Source organism: Octodon degus, unplaced genomic scaffold (assembly GCF_000260255.1).
Source record: "Octodon degus isolate 3935 unplaced genomic scaffold, OctDeg1.0 scaffold00203, whole genome shotgun sequence".
NCBI lineage: Eukaryota > Metazoa > Chordata > Mammalia > Rodentia > Octodontidae > Octodon > Octodon degus.
Window position 1 is genome coordinate 2,013,521 of NW_004524779.1, and position 20,582 is coordinate 2,034,102.

Genomic DNA, 20,582 nt, shown 5'->3' on the forward strand with positions numbered 1-20,582 from the left:
CGGGGTCGGAGCCACCCGAGGAGGCCCGGAGAGATACGAGCGGGGTCGGAGCCACCCGAGGAGGCACTCGGGGCTGCTGGACGCTCGCGGGAGACCTCGCCGAGCCGCAGCCAAGCCGAGGCTACATGGGTGGGTCTCACGGACGGACAGAGGGCTCCATGGAGAAACGATGAGGGTCGGAGGGACCGAAGGAGACCGTGTGGGCAGAAGCAGCCGAGAGAGACCCGAACCTGAGCGCTGGGAAGCCCGGAGGGCGGAGAGACTGAAGAGTAACAGAAGGACGCGAGAGCTTTCGGGGCCGAGGAGGACCGGAGTTCAAGCTTCCCGAACCCAGTGCGCGGCGGGTGGCAGGTGGGGGGCTGGCGGCCGGTAAAGGACGATTGTGGACGAAGAGGTGCGAGTCTTGCCGAAGGTAGCCGAGTTGGAGACGATCCTGGGCGCGGCCGACCCGAAGAACGTGGGGCTGTGGTAGGAAGCACGGTTCAGGGCGGAGCGGGAGTGTTTGGGGCCAAAAGAAGTCAGACCTGGAGACTGGGAGAGTCGAGGCTCTGTGGGCCCTCCCTGGGCAAACATCCTAAGCAGGCGATGGGGGCTCAGGCCAGAGAAAAGCGGGTCGGACCAAACCGCTTGTGCGCAGCAGGAGGCGTAGAGAGAGAGGCTGGGCCGAGGGTGGCGGAAAGCGCTAGACCGCGGTGTGCAGGCCGGCCGAGCCCTGGGCTCAGAAGGCAGCTGAGTGAGGGCCAGTGCCTGAGACAGGCCCTGCGGAGAGAACGAGTGTGCTGACGGCCAGCGTGAGGAATCCCCCTGAAGACTCAAGGACAGGTGGGAAGGCACAGGTGAAAGGCGCTAGCTTTCTGCTGCTCAGAACAGAACAGGCCCTGTAATTGAGTATTGTGGGCAGCCAGTTGAGCTTGTGTCTGGGTGGTTAAGAAGAAGCAGGGAGAGACACAGAATATGTTAAAATGGGGGTAAGAGAGCGCTTATCTCCCTTTCACAAAGAGCCTCAAGTGACTGACGCTCCTTGGCCTTAGTTATGCAGACACCGGCATAAGCAGTCAGTAAAACAGGATTCATCTGTCGCCCATCATCCATGGTACATATCTAAACAAACAACCAGGAAACTTAGGACTGCATGGAGTACCCTTGACTGCAGGAACCAGTGCGAGCCTGCATCTCAGTGAAGACTGAGAAAGGCAGGAAACCTACTCCAGGTGAGCTCGGTCTGCCACGATGTCCAAATTAACCAGGGCCTAAAAGGAAACCAGCACTCTGACACTTCAACAGAACCCAAATTGCAGTAGACTTCTCTGCTATGCAGTCATGCGGGCATTCAGAGTGGAGAGGAGATAGCCTGAGTCCCAGTCACCCCTCTTCAGCAACTTGGATGAATAAGAGGACCCATATGAGTTACCTAAGTGATGACAGAGGGCAGAGAGACTTATGATCCAATCACAGGGAAGCAACACGCCATCTGCTCCAGTTTAGATGTTGAAGGTCCCCAAATGTATGTTAAAGCCTTTGTTCCCAAGGTGACCCTTTTGAGAAGTACTGTAGACTCGTGGGTAGTGGAGCCCTATGGATGGTCGTTAGGTCTTTAGGTCGTGCCCTGCAAGGAGGCTGAGATAATGACCTCTTCCTGTCTCCTTTACCAGATTCGTGGGTCAAGCAGGTTTGCCTCATGATGGGAAACTGAATAACAGTATCATTTCTTTATATTCTGTTGTTTTGTTTTGTGTTTTCGGACAAGGTCTTGCTATGTAGTTCAGGCTGACCTTAAATTCAGTACATATCCCAGGCTAGCCGTAAGCACCACGTGATCCTGCTTCAGCCTTCTAAGTGATGGGATTACAAGTGTGTCCCACCATTCCTGACTTTCTGTTCCATTGGCCACACAACCCAATCCTAGTACGATGTGGGAAGGAGCAGTACAGGGCTGTAAATACAGGAGAACGGGCATCTTGGATATTGGCTACCATAGGTCTCTGCTTTCAAGGTGTATACTTTCTTTGGGAACTCAGGCAAATAAATTCAATAGTGGCTTAATAACAGCATACAAAATAGAGCCCTTTCTTGACCTGGAAAGCGCTGCTTCCATCCCTGTCTGAAATGTACCTCCTATCCCTGGTATAGGCAGTATATGGAGCATCACGAAGGCTATCTTGACCAGCTGCTCTGTAGAGCTAGTATTGGCTTTCACTTTTAAGATAAGTAACAAGGATATCTCCATCTCCAATTCCTTCTATATATGTACTTCTTTCTTTTTTTTTTTTGTGCTTTTTTTTTTGTTTGTTTGTTTTTAATTTTATTTATTTATTTGTGTGTGTGTGTATGTGTGGCCAGCTCAGCCCACCAGGGGGCGGGGCTGGCTGGCATGTGGTGCTGGGGGATTGAACCGTGGTCCCTCAGCCTTGTTAAGCTTGTTCTAAGTAGATGCTTTAGACCACTGAGCCATCTCACCAGCCCTGTACTTCTTTCTTTTTTATTATTTTTTTTAACTTTTTGAGATAGGGCCTTGTTATATAGTTCAGGCTGGTCTTGAACTCACTGTGTAGCTCTGGTTAGCTTCAAAATCTAAGCAGCTTTCAATCCTCAGCCTCCTAAGTGCTAGCTTCACAGACAGGCACCACCACACTCAATTTTTTTTTTTTTTTTTTTTTTTTTACCAGGGATTGAACTCAGACCCTTAGTGCTTGCCAGGCAAGCACTTATTCTACTAAGCCATCTCCCCAGCCCCTCATTTTGTTCTTAAATAGCTTTCTATAGCTCATGGCACCCTGGTCCCCAGTGAATTCTTCCTCTGGATTCTTATTTAGGATAAGAATCCTAAACCAACCTCTGCCTATTTAAAAACCTGGAAGCTCTGAAGATACAAATGCAAAAGCTAATCCTCCTGACCCCAAATTTTTAGTTCTTTTAGAATGATTTGCTGATGGGTTTCCTTCTGCTCCCAATGTAAAGGGAGTTTAACAAGTATGGAAGAATAATCTCTGCCAAGGAATGAACTGTTTCATTTTATAATACCCCAGTGCTTCCCCATCCTCAAATTTCTTCACTACTACCTGATTCCAAGAGAATTGCAGTGTTGAACAAGCACTGTAGCAGGTGTTAAAGGGAGTTCAAGCAGTTTTGTTTGTTTTGTCACCCAGCATGTTGTGTTTAAAGAGAAAGATTGGCTGTGGGGGAAAAATTAGGGATTAACTCTGTTGTCAAGATTCACTACAGGGCCGGGGAGATGGCTCAGTAGAATAAGTGCTTCCCTGGCAAGTGCAAGGGCCTGAGTTTAATCCCTGGTTGCAGGGGAAAAAAAATGTACTGAAGATTCCCTACCTCCCTTGCTTCCACATATTGCCTCCTGTCTGTCTTGGTAAACTTTCTTGTTAAGTAACTCTTTTAGTCAATTTCCTCTTAGTATAACAGAATACCTAAGGCTAGCAGCTTTATAAAGAGAAGAAGTTTGTTTAGATCAACAGTATTGGAATGGGACTGTGCAAAGTCAGGCACCTCCATTAGTGTGCTTTGGTGAGGGCTGGTGGTAGCCAGCATTATGCTGGAAATGCGTGTGGCACTGACACTTCACATTACAGCACAAAACTAAGGAGCCATTCAGAAATTGAGCTCTGGCTCTCATAACAACTCACTCTCGTGAAAATTAACTTCAAGCCCTTGGAGAATAACTTGAGTCCCTTCAGCAAGGCAGCACCCACAGTGACCTAGGATTTTCTACTATGAAAAGAAAACTTTGCTGATGAGTGCCTTTGAAAATCTATAGCCTGGGCCGGGGAGATAAGTCAGTAGAATAAGCACTTGCCTGGCAAGTGCAAGGTCCTGAGTTCAATCCCTGGTACCACAAAAAAAAAATTTTACAGCCACTGGTAAACATTTGTAATCGGCTAGTTGTTGGCCTTGAACTTGCAGCAATCCTTCTGCCTCATCTTCCTGAGAGCTGGGATCATAGGTGTGCACTACCATGTCCAGCCTTGGGGAACATTTTAGAGTGAAGCCATACCACATGGTTACATTCCAGAAAACCTATGCAGGGGTCCTGCTGGGTGTATGGGCACAACCTGTAATCTCAACACTCTGGGAGGCTGAGGTGGGAACAAACATTTAATGACAGCCTGGGCCATTAAGCAAGATTTTCTCTCAATGACAGAAGGGTTGGAAATGTAGCTCGGTTCAGAGGTCCTAAGTTTAGTACCTTCTCTAAGACTTTCCTCAATGTCTTCTAGCACTTGAATGCCTCTTTTGTGTACAACCTTGCCCAGTGATACTTTCATTTTATATATTTAATATTTCTATCAGTTTGGAATTTATTGTGGTGTTGGGTGTGAGAACTGAGGAGGGATCCAACTTTTGTCCAGAGAATTAATGGCTTCACCCAGTACCACTTAATGAATTACTGAGTTTCAAAGATGGAAAACACAGAAGAAATGGATAGATTCCTAAATAATAGGAGTTACTAAAGCTGAATCAAGAAGATAAAGTTTAAATAACCCAATATCAGTCAATGAAATTGAAAATGTAATGAAAAACCTACAAACAAAGAAAAGCGCAGGCCCTGATGGAGTCACTGTTGAATTCTATAAGACATTTAGAGAAGATCTAATGCCACGAATGTTGAAACTCTTTAATGAAAATGAAAGGAAACAAATACTTCCAAACTCATTCCTGGAAGCAGGTATTACTCTGATATTGAAACCAGAGAAGGACCAAACAAAACAAACAAACAACAAAAACTGCAGACCAATCTCCTATGAACAAAAATGAAAAAAATCCTTGATAGGATACTGGCAAACAATGCAGCAAATCATGAAGACTACATCATGCCCAAGCAGGATTCATGGGATGCAGGAATGGTTTACACAAATCAAATGTGATACTTCATTTTAACAGAGCCAAAGACAAAAATCAATGGTTATCTCAATAGATGTCGAAAAAGAATTTCACAAAGTCCAATACTGATTAATGATTTAAAAAAAAAAAATCCCTACAGAAAATTGGAATAGATGGTCCTTACCTCAATCTGATAAGAGCCATCTATCACAGACCAGCCAATATCATACTAAATGGTCAAAAGCTGAACGCTTTCACTCTAAAATCACGAACAAGGCAAGGATGTCCACTATCACCTCACTTATTTAATGTAGTTCTGGAAACATTAGTTAAAGCAGTTGAATAAGAGGAAAAGGAATAAGGGTAGGAAAGGAAGAAGTTAAATTATTATTTGCAGATGACATGATATTCTACATAGAGCAGCACAAAAATCCAACCAATAGACACAACAGATTCAGTAACCAAACTCAACAATATAGTTGGGTACAAAATCAACACTCAAAATCATAGCAACAAACAACAAACTTATTGATAGAGAAATTAGGGAAACAACTTTCACAATTCCATCCCCCAAAATTACTTAGGAATCAATCTAACAAAGGGAGTAAAAGATCTCTACATTGAATATTACAGTTCTCTAAAACAGATTGAAAGGGGCTGGAGAGATGGCTCAGTGGTCTAAAGCACCTACTTGGAACAAGCTTGGCAAAGCACAGGGACCATGGTTCAATCCCCCAGCACCACATGCCAGCCAGCCCTGCCCCCTGGTGGGCTGAGCTGGCCACACACACACACACACAATAAATGTTAAAAAAAATAAAATTATAAAAAAAACAAAAAACAAAACAAAACAAAAAAAAAGATTGAAAGCTATCCCTTGCTAGTGGACAGGTAGGACCAAAATAGTACAAATAGCCATGCTTCCAAAATTGTTATACAGATTTAATGCAATCCCAATCAAAATACCACTAGCATACCTCATAGAACTAGAGAAAACAATCCTAAAATTCATTATGAACAGAGTAAAAAGAAAACCCACAAACTGGGAAAAAATTATAGCCAACTATCTCTCCAACAAAGGTCTTCTATCTAGGATATATAAAATTTTTCTAAAAATCAGGCCCTTCAATTTCAAAGACCTAGTCCATATATGGGCATCTGAGATGAATATACACTTCTCAGAGGAAGAAATACAAATGGCAAGTACGTATAGGAAAAAATGTTTAATATCATTGGTCATTCGAGAAATGCAAATTAAAGCAATACTGAGATTCCATCTCACCCTAGAAAGAATGGCTGACATCAAGAAGTTAGTTAGGGGCCGCCAGATAGCTCAGTGACTAAAGCGCCTGCTTTGGCAGAATACAGCAGCCAGGTTTCGATCCCCAGCATGCCATGCGGGCCCTGCCCCCGGGGTGCACTGAAACAGCGATTAGACTGGGCATGGTGGCGCGTGCCTGTAATCCCAGGGCTTGGGAGGCTGAAAACAGGAGAATCACTGAGTACAATCTACTTAGTGAGACCTTGTAGACCCTGTCCTAAATTCATTTTTTTTAAAAAAGAAGTCAGCCAATAACAAATGCTAGAGAGTCTGTGGAGAAAAAGGAACCCCTTTTTTACTGTACTGTTGGTGGGAGTGCAGGCTGGTACAAACACTATGGAAATTGGTGTGGAGATTCCTTCAAAAGCTAGGATTGGAGATACCCTTTAAGCAGCTATTCCCTTCCTGGGTATTTTTCCAGAAGAACTGAAACTTCATACCACAGCGATATATGTGCACCCATGTTTATAGCAGCCCAATTTGTCATAGCTAAATCCCGGAAACAACCGAGATGCCCATCAACTGAAGAATGATGAAGATGTGGTATTTTTACACAATGGAGTATTATTCAGCTATAAAACAGGATTTGAATCTTTTGTCAGTAAATGAATGCAACTAGACAATATACTACTCTTAAGTGAAATAAATCAGACCCGTATGTACAAATGTCGTACTGTTTCCTAGTGTAAGAACCTGAAAGAGAAATATGGAATCTGAAGGGTACAATAGATACTGGGAAAACAGAATGAACTTATTTAAAAGGAAAGAGTAGGGGCCAGGGAGATGGCTCAGTGGAATAAATGCTTCCCTGGCAAGCGCAAAGGCCTGAGTTCAATCCCCGGTTCCACACACACACACAAAAAAAAAGGAATGAGTAATTACTAAGTTGAGAAGGACAGGGGAGTGAGTAGGGAAGAGAGATTTATCTATGTATGGAAGCAGGATGCTTTGGACCACTGTACTGTGCATTGCTGCTGGTATGTGGAAAGAAGCAGTTCCTATTTTAATTTGTTTTGTCTCCTTTTTTCAATTGTACCTTTTCATCTTCATATTTTCTTATACACTTCTTTTTTTCTTCTACATGCATATATGTGGTCATGTGAATAACTGGTTGTAAGACAACACTGTACTATAACAAATACTGTGAAATTCACATTACTTTGTTAGGTGAAATTCTGTAATTTTTTTTGTTTTAATTCTAATTTGTACTCTCTTTAAAAATACAAAAAGTGAAAAAATAGGGGCAAATGGGTTAAAGGGAAGAGGGGGGATTGGGGAAAAAAGGAGGAATCACAATATATATAATGTATGGGTACAAGTTTCCTATGATGAATATGTATATGTAAAATGTAGCAATAAAATTAAGAAAATAAAATAAAATCTAAACAATTGGCATATTGATGCACACCTGTAATCCCAACAATTGGGAGGCTGAGGCAAGAGATTGGCCATCAGTTTGAGGCCAGGCTGGACTACATAGTGAAACCCTGTCTCAGCGTCCCCTATAAATATACAAACAAGCAAATAAAATCTAGGATAAATATTGGGCTTTGGCTGGCCAAATAACTCAGCGCATTAAAGTGCCTGCAAGCAGGTGCAGGGGCTGGGGGTTTGATCCCCAGGCCTGCTGTGCCAGCCCTGCCACCAGGATACACTGAGACAACAATTGAGACTGGGTGTGGTGGCATGTGCCTGTAATCCCAGCACTTGGGAGGCTGTAAACAGGCGGATCACAAGTCTGATCTAGTAGTGAGACCCTGAATACCCTGTAGACCCTTCCCTAAAAATACAAAAAAAAAAAAAAATTGGACTTTGTCAAAGATCTATTGAGCATCTATGAACATAAAATTTTCTTATCTTTCACATAATATGATTGATTGTACTGATAATTCCTTAATGTTGAAATGTCTTTAGATTCCTGCAATGAAACTTAGCCAGTTAGAGTATGTTATTCTTTTCATAAGCTATTGGATGTTTTAGTTTATATTTACTTAGGATCTTTCTGTTGGTACTCGTAAGAGACATTGAGCTATAACTTTGTGTGTGTGTGAGTGTGTGTGTGATGTTTGGTTTTGGTATCAATTTATGCTCACTTCACAAAAAGAATTTAGAAAACTTCCATAATTTTTAGCATTCTGGAACAAAATTAGTAGCATTTGAGTCAACTAATCTTTACTATTTATGCACAGTTTCCTTTATGAGAAGCTGATCTTTTACAGCTTTAGGGAGTGGAGTGACAGTAGTAGTAGAGGTGGTAGGGAGGACAGTTCTTTATAATATTTTCTACAATGGTTTGGTTAGGTTTTCTATGTCTTTCAGGGTCTATTTTGGTAAATTATATTTTCTTGTAACATTGTACATTCCATCCAGAATTGTTGTTTATTTATTTATTTAAATATTTATTTTTATGTGTTTGGTACAGGGTCTCAATATGCAGCTCAGACTCGTAGTGATGATCCTCCTGTTTTCAGCCTCTCCAGCACTGGGATTATGAGCATGTGCCACCACGCCCCGTCTTGGTGGCTGGCTCAACCCACCTAGGGGCGGGACTGGTGTGGCATGAGGTGCCACAGATTGAACCCCAGCCCCTGTGCTTGCCTAAGCAGATGTTTAGTCTGCTGAGCTATCTTGCTGACCCTGTATTTCTTTTTCTTTTTTATGTATTTAGTATAGGGTCTACAGGGTCTCACTGTACAGATCGGACTTGTAGCATTTCTCCTGTTTGCAGCCTCCCAAGACCTGGGATCACAGGTGCGCACCACCATGCCCAGTCTTAGTTCACTCTGGGAGCGCTCTCTGGGAGCACACTGAACCCAGGCCCGCTGCACTCTGCCCAAACAGGTGCTTTAGTCCACTGAGCTATCTGGCCAGCTCTTAACCTAGTATTTATTTTTTTTTTAATTTTTTTTAAATTTCTTTATTTATTTTAGTGTGTGTGTGTGTGTGTGTGTGTGTGTGTCCAGCTCAGCCCACCAGGGGGCGGGCTGGCTGGCATGTGGTGCTGGGGATTGAACCGCGGTCGCTGTCCTTTTGCTTAGCTTAGCTTGTTCTAAGTAGGTGCTTTAGACCACTGAGCCATCTCACCAGCCCCCCTAGTATTTATTTTTAATAGAAAAGTTTTCTTTAAAAACTTAAGACGAAAAAGAACCCCAGTTTGTTTGTTTATTAGAATCCCGTTTAGATAGCAAGAGGGGGCACATCCTGATAGGAAGGTTTAGAGTGAGCTCTCAATTTTTGTGTTTTAAAGTTGAACAAAAATAGCTTATTATAAATGTATAATGTGGGCCAGCCAGGTTGCTCAACGGTCTAAAGCACCTTCTTAGGCAAGCTTAGGCAAGCACACAGGGACTGCAGGGGTTTGATCCCCGTACCTCATGCCATGCCAGCCCTGCCCCCAAGGTGGGCTGAGCCAGTCACAAAACAAACAAAAATGTATAATGTGTTTTCCTCCATGATTTTCTATAGTTTTATTCTGTATTTTTTTTTAAATCTTTTATTGGGGCTGGGGAGATAGTTCAGTAGAATCAGCACTTGCCTGGAAAGCACAAGATCCTAAGTTCAATCCTTGGTACTGCGAAAAAAATGTATTTTATTTATTTAATACAGTGTCTTACTACAGCCTGGCATGGCATGCTGTACAGGGGTTTGTAGCTGGGTCCTTGCATTTGCCAGACAAGCGCTTAAACCACTGAACTATCTTCCCTACCACAGTGTATCTTCTTTCTTTCTTTCTTTCTTTCTTTTCTTTTCTTTTTCTTTTCTTTTCTTTTTTTTTTTTTTTTTTGTATTTTAGGGAAGGATCCACAGGATGTTTAGGGTCTCACTACTAGATTGGATGTAGTGATTCTCCTGTTTACAGCCTCCCAAGAGCTGGGATTACAGGCGTGCGTCCTGGGGCGGGCCGGCACAGCAGGCCTGGGGATCAGCCCCTTTGCCCCCGCATCTGCTTGCAGGTGCTTTAATCCACTGAGCTATTTGGCCGGCCCTTGTATCATCTTTCTGACCAAGCATTGTTTCATCTTTCTAAATCCTTAGATTATGAAACTGAAGGTAGTAATATCATTAAGCTTCTCTTCTGGAGGGTTAACAACTTAAATTTACAGACAAAAATTAAAGAAAAAGAAGGGCTACAAGGACAGGCAACATTGGCCCTAGCCTTTCAAGGTCAGTAAGGACTCAGGATATAGGAGAACCTGTACTGTAACATCCTGTAACTCAATTGTGTCCCAAATTTTCTGATTAAGGAGATTTTGGGGTCACAGAGGAAAGTCATTGGTGATGTAGAGTGTGCCTAAGGAGAGTCACATGGAGAGAAAACATTCTCTCAAGTTCTCATAGAGAGCAAATTGGTCAAGCAATGGCTGACATGACTCATCCACATGGCTGACACTGACAAAGGATCTACAAACTGAGGTACAGGATTTCAGGTTAAATCCTGAGGGGATTTGACTGACCTTATCAGATACAAAAGGTACATTTCTTGTTATATAGGTCTTGCTCTTTCTTGGTCTTAACCATCCAACAGAAAAGTATGAAAATGAAGTATAAAAAGTAAAGTAAAAAAAAAAAAAGCCATATTATATGATGAGCTGTAAAAGGCTCAAGTCAACAACTTCGGACATTGACAGTCTTACAGAAAACCACTACTAATATGGACTATTGGACTATATTTGGATATTTTGCTGAAATCATGCACCTACAGTATTTAAATGACAATGGAATGCCCTTCTCTGACAAAACTAATAAAAAAAGGGGGATATAAATGAATGACCATTTTGTACGGTATACTCAAAATTGTTAGGATAGATACATAACTCCATTCTGTTAATTCAATGAATAGAGAGGTTTGTTCTAATAGTATTTGAGACAGGATATCAGGTCTGCATCCTGTACAATGAATAACCACTAAGACAACAATATGCAATGTATTAATTATTGAAAATGTACTAGTAATTGGTTGTGAAACTGTCTCATTGCTATGTTTCTCAATAAAATTTAAAAAAATAAATAAATCCTTAGATTTACTAGTCCTTTGATATTGGTTATCTCAGTTCATTGATTTCTTTACTAATTTTTTTCCCAGTGCGCTCTTGCTGTCTGTCTCTGTCTCTGTCCTTCTCTGTCTCTCTGTCTGTCTGTCTGTCTGTCTGTCTGTCTGTCTGTCTCTTTCTCGCGCGCGCTCTCTCTCTCTACTAGGAACTGAACTCAGGACCTTGAACTTGCCATGTAGGCGTGCTTGTGCTGCTGAACTATATCTTCAGCCCCTTGTGTTTATTTTTCTAATCCTTAAACCTATCGTGATTTTTGTATGGTTTGATTTACTGTGATTTTTTCATATGAGCCCTGCTTTAATTATATCAAATAAACACAGTGTAACAGTACCTTTTCATTTTCTAGGTATTCTACAATTTTGGTTTTGACTTCTTTCCTAATAGTCAGTTAGAGCACTTTTTTAGTGGTAGGTGCTTGTTTGAGACAGGGCCTTGTTTCGTAGTTCAGGATGGCTTGAACTCGCTATGTAGCCCACACTGGCTTTGAAATTGTGGCCATCCTCCTGCCTCAGCCTCCCGAGTATCGAGTATCGTGCCCACCAAGCCCAGCTTAGTGGTAGGTTTTTGCTACTTTATTTCCGTCTTGAGGACACTATTTAATCGTATTTGGTTCTCCACCTCCATTTGGCTCTTCCTCCATGGCTGGTGCTTTTGTGAGAAAGGTCGCGGAGGGAGAGGTCTCCCAGGGCAAAGGAGAGCGTGGGAAGCCCACACAGAAGAGTCCCTGGTGCAGGAGCAGGATAGCGAGGGCGCGACCGGAAGATCACACACGTCGGCGAGTATGCGGCCCGACGGGCCAATCATCGCCACCGAAAATCGTCTTCTGTGCTTTGATTGGCTTCGACGGAGACGCCCCCACCAGCAATTAGATCTGACGGTACCCGGCGAAGGACAATAGACTTACGGAGCCGAAATGCTTTTGCATATGTAAGGTTTTTAGGCTTTCCATCCCTACTGCCGCAGGGTTCCCTAAATATGACAGTGGCCTCGGCAGTGTCTGTGCTGCTGGTGGCGACGGAGAGGAATCGGTGGCAGCGTCTCTCGGTCCTGCTGCTGCCTCCGAGGTAACGGTGGGTGGCGGGGCGTGGGTAAGCGCGCTGGGGCCAAGGTGCCTGGGAGGTGCGGGGCGGAGGGTCGGGCGTGCCTCAGCGCCCCTCCGGGGAATTCTGCGGGCAGCCCTGTAACACATTCACCTGCTCTCGGCTTCTCGTTTTCTATTTCGAGGGCTTGAGCAGAGGTAGAGCCGGGCCTGCCTTCCTGCGTTTACCTCGGGCTTTCCTAGCACCGATGGCGTGGGACGCGGTTACTGTCTGCTTCTGAGGAAGCTCAAGGGGAGTCGACGATCTGCCCGGATTACTCTACGAGCGAGAGCTAAGGCCTTCGCTTCCTCCAAGCCCGTCTCAAGCTATCCCCCAACTCCTAAGAATCCTGTGGTTTTTGTTTGTTTTTTTCACCCATTCTCGGAATAATTCAAGAGCAAATTTACCTTCCTCAGGGCAAGGAAGTTTTATCAAAGTCGCTTGTACCCAATTCGAACAAAGCTATCGGGAGACTGAATTAGTAACCGGATTCCAGATCCATTTCGGATTTTGAGTTTCTGGCTTTAGTGAGGGTAACTTGGGCGGCAAAAACACTTTTTGAATTTGCAAGAAGAATCCTCCTTTTCTTCATTGTTACCCTTCTGGAAAAACAGTGTAGCTTCATATTCCAGGGCACAGACTGCAGCCAGAAGGCTGTGATCAGAGCTACTCGCTAGGTGTGTGCCCCTGGCTGAGCGGCTTCAGAGCCTGCAAAAGGCTTCAGCCTTCGCACCTGGAAGCAGGTGATGATACTGGTACTTTCACTTACGCAGATTAACATGTGGGAAGAAGTTAAAGCCGAATCTGGGCACAAGAATCGATCCATAAGCAGCCTTTGCAGACTTAGTCACCTAGATTAGCTATTGTGTTTGCTTGATTTTTCCGCAGATGATTGCAGATGGTTTGGCTTTTCACTGCCTTTTTACAGAACTAATTCCCAAGCCAGCTCAGGAAGTTGGTGAAAGTAGTGTTAGTGGTCTTCTCTTTCCCCTGGTATTTCCTGGGTTTCCAGGGTTCTTCAGGACGCTACGACAGAGCTATTCTGTCTCGTATCCCATAGCTAGATTACTGTCTATAGAGTAATCTAGCTGTCACCTAGTGATGTTAAACCTATTAATGATTTATAGATTAAAATTTTATCACTGTGAGGGTTTTTTATTTTTTGAGAAAGGGTCTTTCTGTGTAATTCAGGCTAGGCTTGAACTCACTATGTAGCCCAGGCTGGCCTGGAGCACATGGTGATCCTCCTGCCTCAGCTCCCCGGAGCGCTGGGATTATATGTGTGCGCCACCATACCTGGCTGGTATGGGGATTTGACATTTCTTTTTACACAGGAATTCTCTACTAACTCTGAGACAACCTCCAGTTGTGGAATTATAGACACAAGAATGGAAACTATCTTGAATCACAGTGTAATTATCTCATGAAAGCAATTTCTTAATCTTTCAAGTCACTTTGTTAGTTGTAGTTTAGATAATTGTGAAAAAAATGTAATAAACCAATTAGCACATTGTTGGAATACAGGGCTATAATTCAATATTATCATTTGGGGGTGTTCTAATATTTTTTGAGTTCTTTGTATATTCTCTAGATATTAGTTCTCTGAGGAATAGCCCATATTTTTTTTTCTATTCTGTAGGTTGTGTCTTTACTCTGTTGGTTCTTTCTTTTGCTATGGAGAAGTTTTTTGTTTAAAATTGAATATGATTCTCCAGCACTCAGGAGGCTGAAACAGGAGGATCACTGTGAGTTTGAGGCCACCCTGGGTTTCAAAGTGAGTTAAAAGCCAGCGTGAACTACATACCCTGTCTCAAAAAGATCAGCAAAAAAAGGTTAAGGTGATTCCATTTGTTGACTCTTGATATTATTTCTTGTGCAACTGGGATTCTGTACAGAAAATTCTTGCCTACATCTGTGTCTTCAAGAGTTTTAGGGGCCAGGGAGATGGCTCAGTAGAATAAACACTTGCCTGGCAAGCACAAGGGCCTGAGTTCAATCCCCAGTTCTGCCAAAAAAAAAAAAAAAAAAAAAGTTTTACCTATTTTATTTTCTAGCAGATTGTGTTTCTGTTTTATCTTTTAGATCTTTAATCATTCATTTTAATTTTAGTTTAGTACATGGTTAAGACACTTGTACTTTTTTACCATGTGCTTAATGAAGAATCTAAAATAGTCCTTAAAGCATGATTTTACCACATTTTCCACTAGAGATGGAAAACACTAAGGTGGGATTGCTCCTGCAGTTTGGTTTTGCGTCATGTCCTCTCAAGCTCAGAACCACTAGGCTTTATATTTTCTTGTTCTCTGAGCAAAGCTGGCCCGTATTCCATCAGCTCTTGGTTAACATTTCAGTGTTAACTTATTGTATGAGTAGGTATCATAGAACTTAAAAAAAATTTTGTGGTAGAGACTTTCATGGGTTTTTATCTAGCTAAGACAACTCAAGAAAACTTGTTCTGCCTCCATTTTTCTACTTTTTAATATAAGGACTTGCAATAGAAGAGTGTAGTTTTAGAAGTGAGAAGTGTCTTCTGGGTCACTTCTTGCCCTCTTCCCTCCTATGTGAGAACGTGGAATCCAAGGTGGAGAGCATGCATTCTGAGAGGGATGTTATTGAAGGCAAAAATTCGTTCTTGGGAAGATAAAAATATGTTAGACATTGTCATGGTTTGTGGTCCCATAAAACTTTTTTTTTAAATTTTATTTATTTATTTTATTTTTTATTTGTGTGTGTGTGTGTGTGTGTGTGGCCAGCTCAGCCCACCAGGGGGCGGGGCTGGCTGGCATGTGGTGCTGGGGGATTGAACTGCGGCCCCTGTGCTTTCCTAAGCTTGTTCTAAGTAGATGCTTTAGACCACTGAGCCATCTCACCAGCCAGGTCCCATAAAACTTGATCCTTCCTATTAACTTTTTTTTTTTTAATGTATTTGGTACAGGGTCTTGCTACACAGCTCAAACTGGTAGTGATCCTCCTGTTTTCAGCCTCCTCAGTGCTGGGATTACAGGCATGTGGTGCCAGACCTGGACTCCATGGCCGGCTCACCCTACCCAAGGGCCGGGCTGGCGTGGCATATGGTGCCAATCAAACCCCAGGTCCTGTGCTTGCCTAAACAAGTGCTTAATCCCCTGAGCTATCTCACCTGCCCTCCTTCCTATAAACTCTTATTCCTTACTATATAAGTCTCCATTAGGAAGGGAATAATGTAGGGTGGGGGCATTAAGAAACACTGATGTAAACTAACTTGACCTTGGAGGATCTCAGATAATAGCCCAGCTTTTGTGGCCCCATTTACTTCTCTGGTCTGAATGTCAATCATGTCCTATCAGAAGATTGAATTTGATTAGTATTTTTCAAATTAGTATGATAGCACACTTAATCAAAGAAATAAAAAGTGTCAAAATGCAGGGTGAGTCCTCTCTTGCAAAACCTAATAGTGTGTGTCCCAGGTAGTTCGTAATAGTCAAAATGTTTGAAGAAAGCCCAAGTACATGATCTTAAAACACTTTGGCTTTTTTTTTTTTTTTTTCTCTAGTCAAGGGAGGGAAACTTTATTCAGGCCCCAAGGCTGCAGGCGTTGGACGAGGGGCTGGCTGAGCTTTATTTGACCTTCTTCTTGGGGCGCAGGTTGTTGGTGTGGCCACAGTTCTTCTTGCGGCAGTTGACAGCACGGGGGTGCAGGCGGGCATAACACTTGCGGCAGATCATCTTGTCACAGTCGTACTTCTGGGCAAGCTGGCGCAGGGATGGCTCGATGATCCCACCTCGCAGGCGAAGCACCAGGTGCAGGGTGGACTCTTTTTGGATGTTGTAGTCAGAGAGGGTCCGCCCATCCTCCCGTTGTTTGCCGGCAAATATCAGACGCTGCTGGTCAGAGGGGATGCCCTCCTTGTCTTGGATTCTGGCTTTGACATTCTCGATGGTGTCACTGGGCTCAACCTCGAGGGTGATGGTTTTGCCCGTCAGGGTCTTCACAAAGATCTGCATGTCTGCGTCTGCCGCTCAGCCGCCTCCTTGAAGAGAAAGAGGGCGACAGAACCGGAAACCGCCTGTTCACCGCTGAGAGCGCCTCCACTTTGGCTTTTTAATTGTCCCTGACTCTGTGGTTTAATACCAGCAGTGGGTATAAACAGGTTAGAACTTGAAGTGCAAGTGGAAAAGAGCCAGAAATCTAACTCCTGATGTTTGGATTAGTTTTTGTTCTACAAAAAAAAAAAGTGTTGGGGCTGGTGAGATGGCTCAGTGGTCTAAAGCACCTACTTAAAACAAGCTCAGCAAAGCACAGGGACCACGGTTCAATCCCCCAACACCACATGCCAGCCAGCCCCGCCCCCTGGTGGGCTGAGCTGGCCACACACACACACACACACACACACACACACATAAATACATAAATAAATAAAATTTAAAAAAAAAAAGTGTTGTCAAAGGACTTTGTGAGAGGGCATAAGCTTTTTACCTCTCTCTCTGTCTCTCTCTCTCTGTCTCTCTCTCTCTCTCCTTTTTTCTTTCTTTATTTTGACAGGCTCTTGCTGGTCTTGAACTCACTATATAGTCCCGGGTGGCCATGAATTGTCTTCCTGCCTTAGCCTCCCAGTTGCTGGGATTACAGGCATGTGCTGCCATCCCCGGCTGGTTTAATTTAGATTGTATCTGGACTTGGTTTTATGTTCTTAAAAAGTTGGATTCTTTCAAAGGAACAGTGACTGATCATGTATATTCTGATTAATTATAATTCCATTTGGATTTGTTTTGTAGAAAATGGGCTTGGAACCAAAGAAACATGAAATACACAACAGCCACAGGTACTGACAGACTTTATTGTTGTGTTGGACTTGGCTTCAGATTGTGTACTAAGAAAGAAAAATGTTTAATTTGTAATTTGTGTAACAGAATTAGTTCCCACAAACCTTTTAAGGTCTAGATTATTATAATAATTTTCTTACTTATTACTAAGTCAGGTTTTCACTCGCTTTATGTCAAATCTCCCTTATTGTTGAGCCTAAAAGATAGTGGGGTAGGGCTGGGCAGTAGGTTGGTGGTCTAAGCGCCTACCTGCCAAGTGCAAGGACACAGGTTCGATCCCCAGTACTGCATATCATGCCAGCCCCAGACTGAGCTGGCCTCCGAACTGTATAGCAACACCCTGTACCAAATAAATTAATAAATAAATAAAGGACTTTTTAAAAAGATAGAACAGTAATAAGGAAGACTATTTTATATTTATGTCGTTATTTTAGTCTTCAGCATACCAGATTGGAGAAGCATAACTGTGATGGTCTAAATCAATGCTTTTGAAAGACTTTAGGTAAAGGAAATTTTTTTCCAAATAAAATTTTAGGAGTTTCTCCATTGTAAAACTTGTGGAGCGTAGAACAAGTTTATGTTCAGGTTGATTGCCTACAACCCTCTACTTACCGTACAACATGCTGATAAATACTTCATCTTGAAAAAAAAGAAAACACGACTTCATCCCAGTAGCTGCCATAATCTGTGCTAGCCCTTGGACTATATGAATTCCTGTTTTATGAAATCTTATTTTTTGAGAATAACTATTTTAAACTGCCAAATAATATTTATTTCATATATGACAGAAATACGTGTTATATATTAATGCACCAGCGCACCATTCTGATGGCAGTAGACTGGCCACGGGCATTTCCATTGGAAGAGAAGTACATGGTCCCATGTGCGTGGGGACAGAGCCCATGGCAGAGTCACTGAGAGTACAGATTCCGGGGTGAGGCGTACCTTGCTACGCAGCGCCAACTCTTAGTGATCCTTCTGTCTCAGTCTCCCATTGCTGGGATTACAGGCATATACCACCATGCCTGGTTTCAGGTCCTTGCGACTGCCGCCGAGCTATCTGCCCAGCCCAGGTCCTTTGTCTCTAACTGTGCTAATATCAGAGTTCCAGTTGACTCCTTAGCGTAAGATCTGGGTCGTAAGTAGTGCTAGTGAAAAATGAGTTATTAACTCGGGCCAGGGAGATAGCTCAGTGGCATAAGTGCCTGCCTAGCAAGCATAAGGTCCTGAGTTTGATCCCTGGTACCAAAACAAACAAACAAAACAACCACACAGACAGAAAAATGAGTTATTAACTAAGGTGATTTAAAGCTATTGTAGGGGGCAGGGGAGATAGCTCAGTAGAATAAGCACTTGCCTGGCAAGCTCAAGGTCCTGCATTCAATCCCCAGTTCCACAAAATAAATAAATAAATAAAGCTATTGTAATTTTACCCCTTGCTTAATAAAGTACCTTTGGAGTTGAAAAAGCTAAGTTATTTAAGAGTCTATGTGAGTAGAGGTATCTTGGATTTCCACGAAAAAACATGCATTGTCAGCTACTACTTAAAATGGTGATTTTAGGCTCCCTTATGCTGACTTTACCAAAACAAAACCTGCTCCGCCAATTACTGACATGTTCTCGTTCACGTTTCTTTTTCTTTAGTAACATTTCTGTATGATCTTCGTGGTATTTCCAACAGGAAGAAACATCACCAAGGTCCTCATTGCAAACAGAGGAGAAATTGCCTGCAGGGTGATGAGAACAGCCAAGAAAATGGGTGTGCAGACTGTGGCTGTTTACAGTGATGCTGACAGGAATTCCATGCATGTGAATATGGTAAGCTGTCAAAGCTGGGAGCTGCATCTTGTGAACAATCCCATTTGTTTGCTTATTATGTCATTTTGGTTTTCTTTTTTCTTCATTTAAATTTATTATTATAATAAATATTGCTAATATAATTAATATTTATTTGTTATCATTATCAATAATTATTAATAAAATTATCAATAAATTATTGTTGCTATTAATATAATAAATATTGATAATATGATAGGATTTAAATAAGGAAGTTTAAACTGCTCATTAATAATTCTTGGGAACACTTTTAAAGTATAGCAGTTGAACTAGACAGTGTACTTGTGAAATTCAGCGAGATAAACACGCAGGAAAGACCAAGAATGGGAACAAGAAGGCTGTTAGGGGCTGGGGAGATGGCTCAATAGAATAAGCACTTCCCTGGCAAGCCCAAGGGCCTAAGTTTAATTTCTGATTCTGCAAAAAAAACCAAGAAGGCTTTTATTGTCAGCAGGATGATGACCTGATGCAAAAAATCAGGGAATGTCAATGGCCAGAGAACTTTGTACTGGGTTTTTATACATTTACAAGTAACCATGGTAACCACATTACCTCATTTTAGAATTTGATAAAAATGTCACAAGGTTTACATTTCCCAGGGGTTGGTAGTATGGTTAAATTTTAGCTTACTATGGTTTGTTCTAATTGTGTGTTCTTTAGGTTAGCGATTTGTTCTCCTTTGCAGGTTTTATGGTTAACCAAGAGGGGAGAGGTTAAGGAATGAATTCACCTAAAGTTTAAGTGACTTTAAAAAAAAAAAGTTTAAGTGACTTCTAAAGTGGAGTTAAAAAATGGAGTCTCTCTTGCCATGTCATACTTAGTGTCAAAGATGGTTTTCAGGCAGGTTTTTGTCTCATCAAGGATAGATTAAAACAGCTCATGAAACATAGCTAATCTACAGACCCCAGTCTGAGTAACACATGGCCACGTCGTGATATAGAAGGAGAAAGACCCTATTCTCAGCAGCTATCACTTGGTGCCCAAATGATCTTAGACAAGTCATTTTATGTTCCTGCACCTAAGCTTATCTGTACAAGTAAAAAATGCCATGTATAACGGCACATACCCATAATCCTAGCTACTCAGGAAGCTGAGGCAGGAGAATCACCAGTCCAAGGCCAGCCTGGGCAATTTAGTAATGTAGTGAGCCTGTGTCAAAATTTAATTAATTAATTAATTAATTAGAGACAGGGTCTTCCTATGCAGTCCAGGCTAGCCTCAGATAAATTTCCTATGTAGCCTAACTAACCTCAAACCCATGATTTTCCTGTGTCAGCCTCTTGAGTATTGGGATTAAGGCCAAAAAAAAAAAAAAGTTTTTAATCAGCTGGAGATGTACCAGAGTGATAGCGTGAGCCTAGAATCAATCTGTTAATACTGAAAAAAATGAAGGAGGAAGAGGAGAGAAGAATTTTCAGGACTTCTGGGAAGATGGTGGCAGAGTGATGAACAGCAGAGAAACAGGCTCGCTGAGATTTGGTATTCAAAAACTAGAATGTAAAATACATGTGGAAGAGAAGAAGGAGGGAAATGGGTCGCCAGGAGCCAGCAAGAATCTGAAATGAGAATTGAAACCCATAGAAAGAATGAAGACGGGGGTGGGGGGGAGAGAGAGAGAGAGAGAGAGAGAGAGAGAGAGAGAGAGAGAGAGAGAGAGAG

At 42.5% G+C, this 20,582-nt stretch overlaps 1 protein-coding gene and 1 pseudogene across 2 annotated transcripts in view; one reads left to right on the plus strand and one right to left on the minus strand.

Annotated features, from left to right (window-relative positions):
* The first annotated feature begins 12,180 nt into the window (after positions 1–12,180).
* Mccc1 (methylcrotonoyl-CoA carboxylase 1) overlaps positions 12,181–20,582 on the plus strand; it is a 75,302-nt gene continuing 66,900 nt past the window's right edge. The window contains exons 1-3 of the mRNA XM_004644561.2: positions 12,181–12,269; positions 17,040–17,086; positions 18,769–18,905. Of these exons, the coding sequence (XP_004644618.1) occupies positions 12,181–12,269; positions 17,040–17,086; positions 18,769–18,905 (273 nt within the window). The remainder of the gene's footprint in view (positions 12,270–17,039; positions 17,087–18,768; positions 18,906–20,582) is intronic.
* LOC101587921 lies at positions 15,866–16,334 on the minus strand (annotated as a pseudogene). The gene has a single exon (XR_001117355.2). The product of XR_001117355.2 is annotated as a ubiquitin-60S ribosomal protein L40 pseudogene (transcript).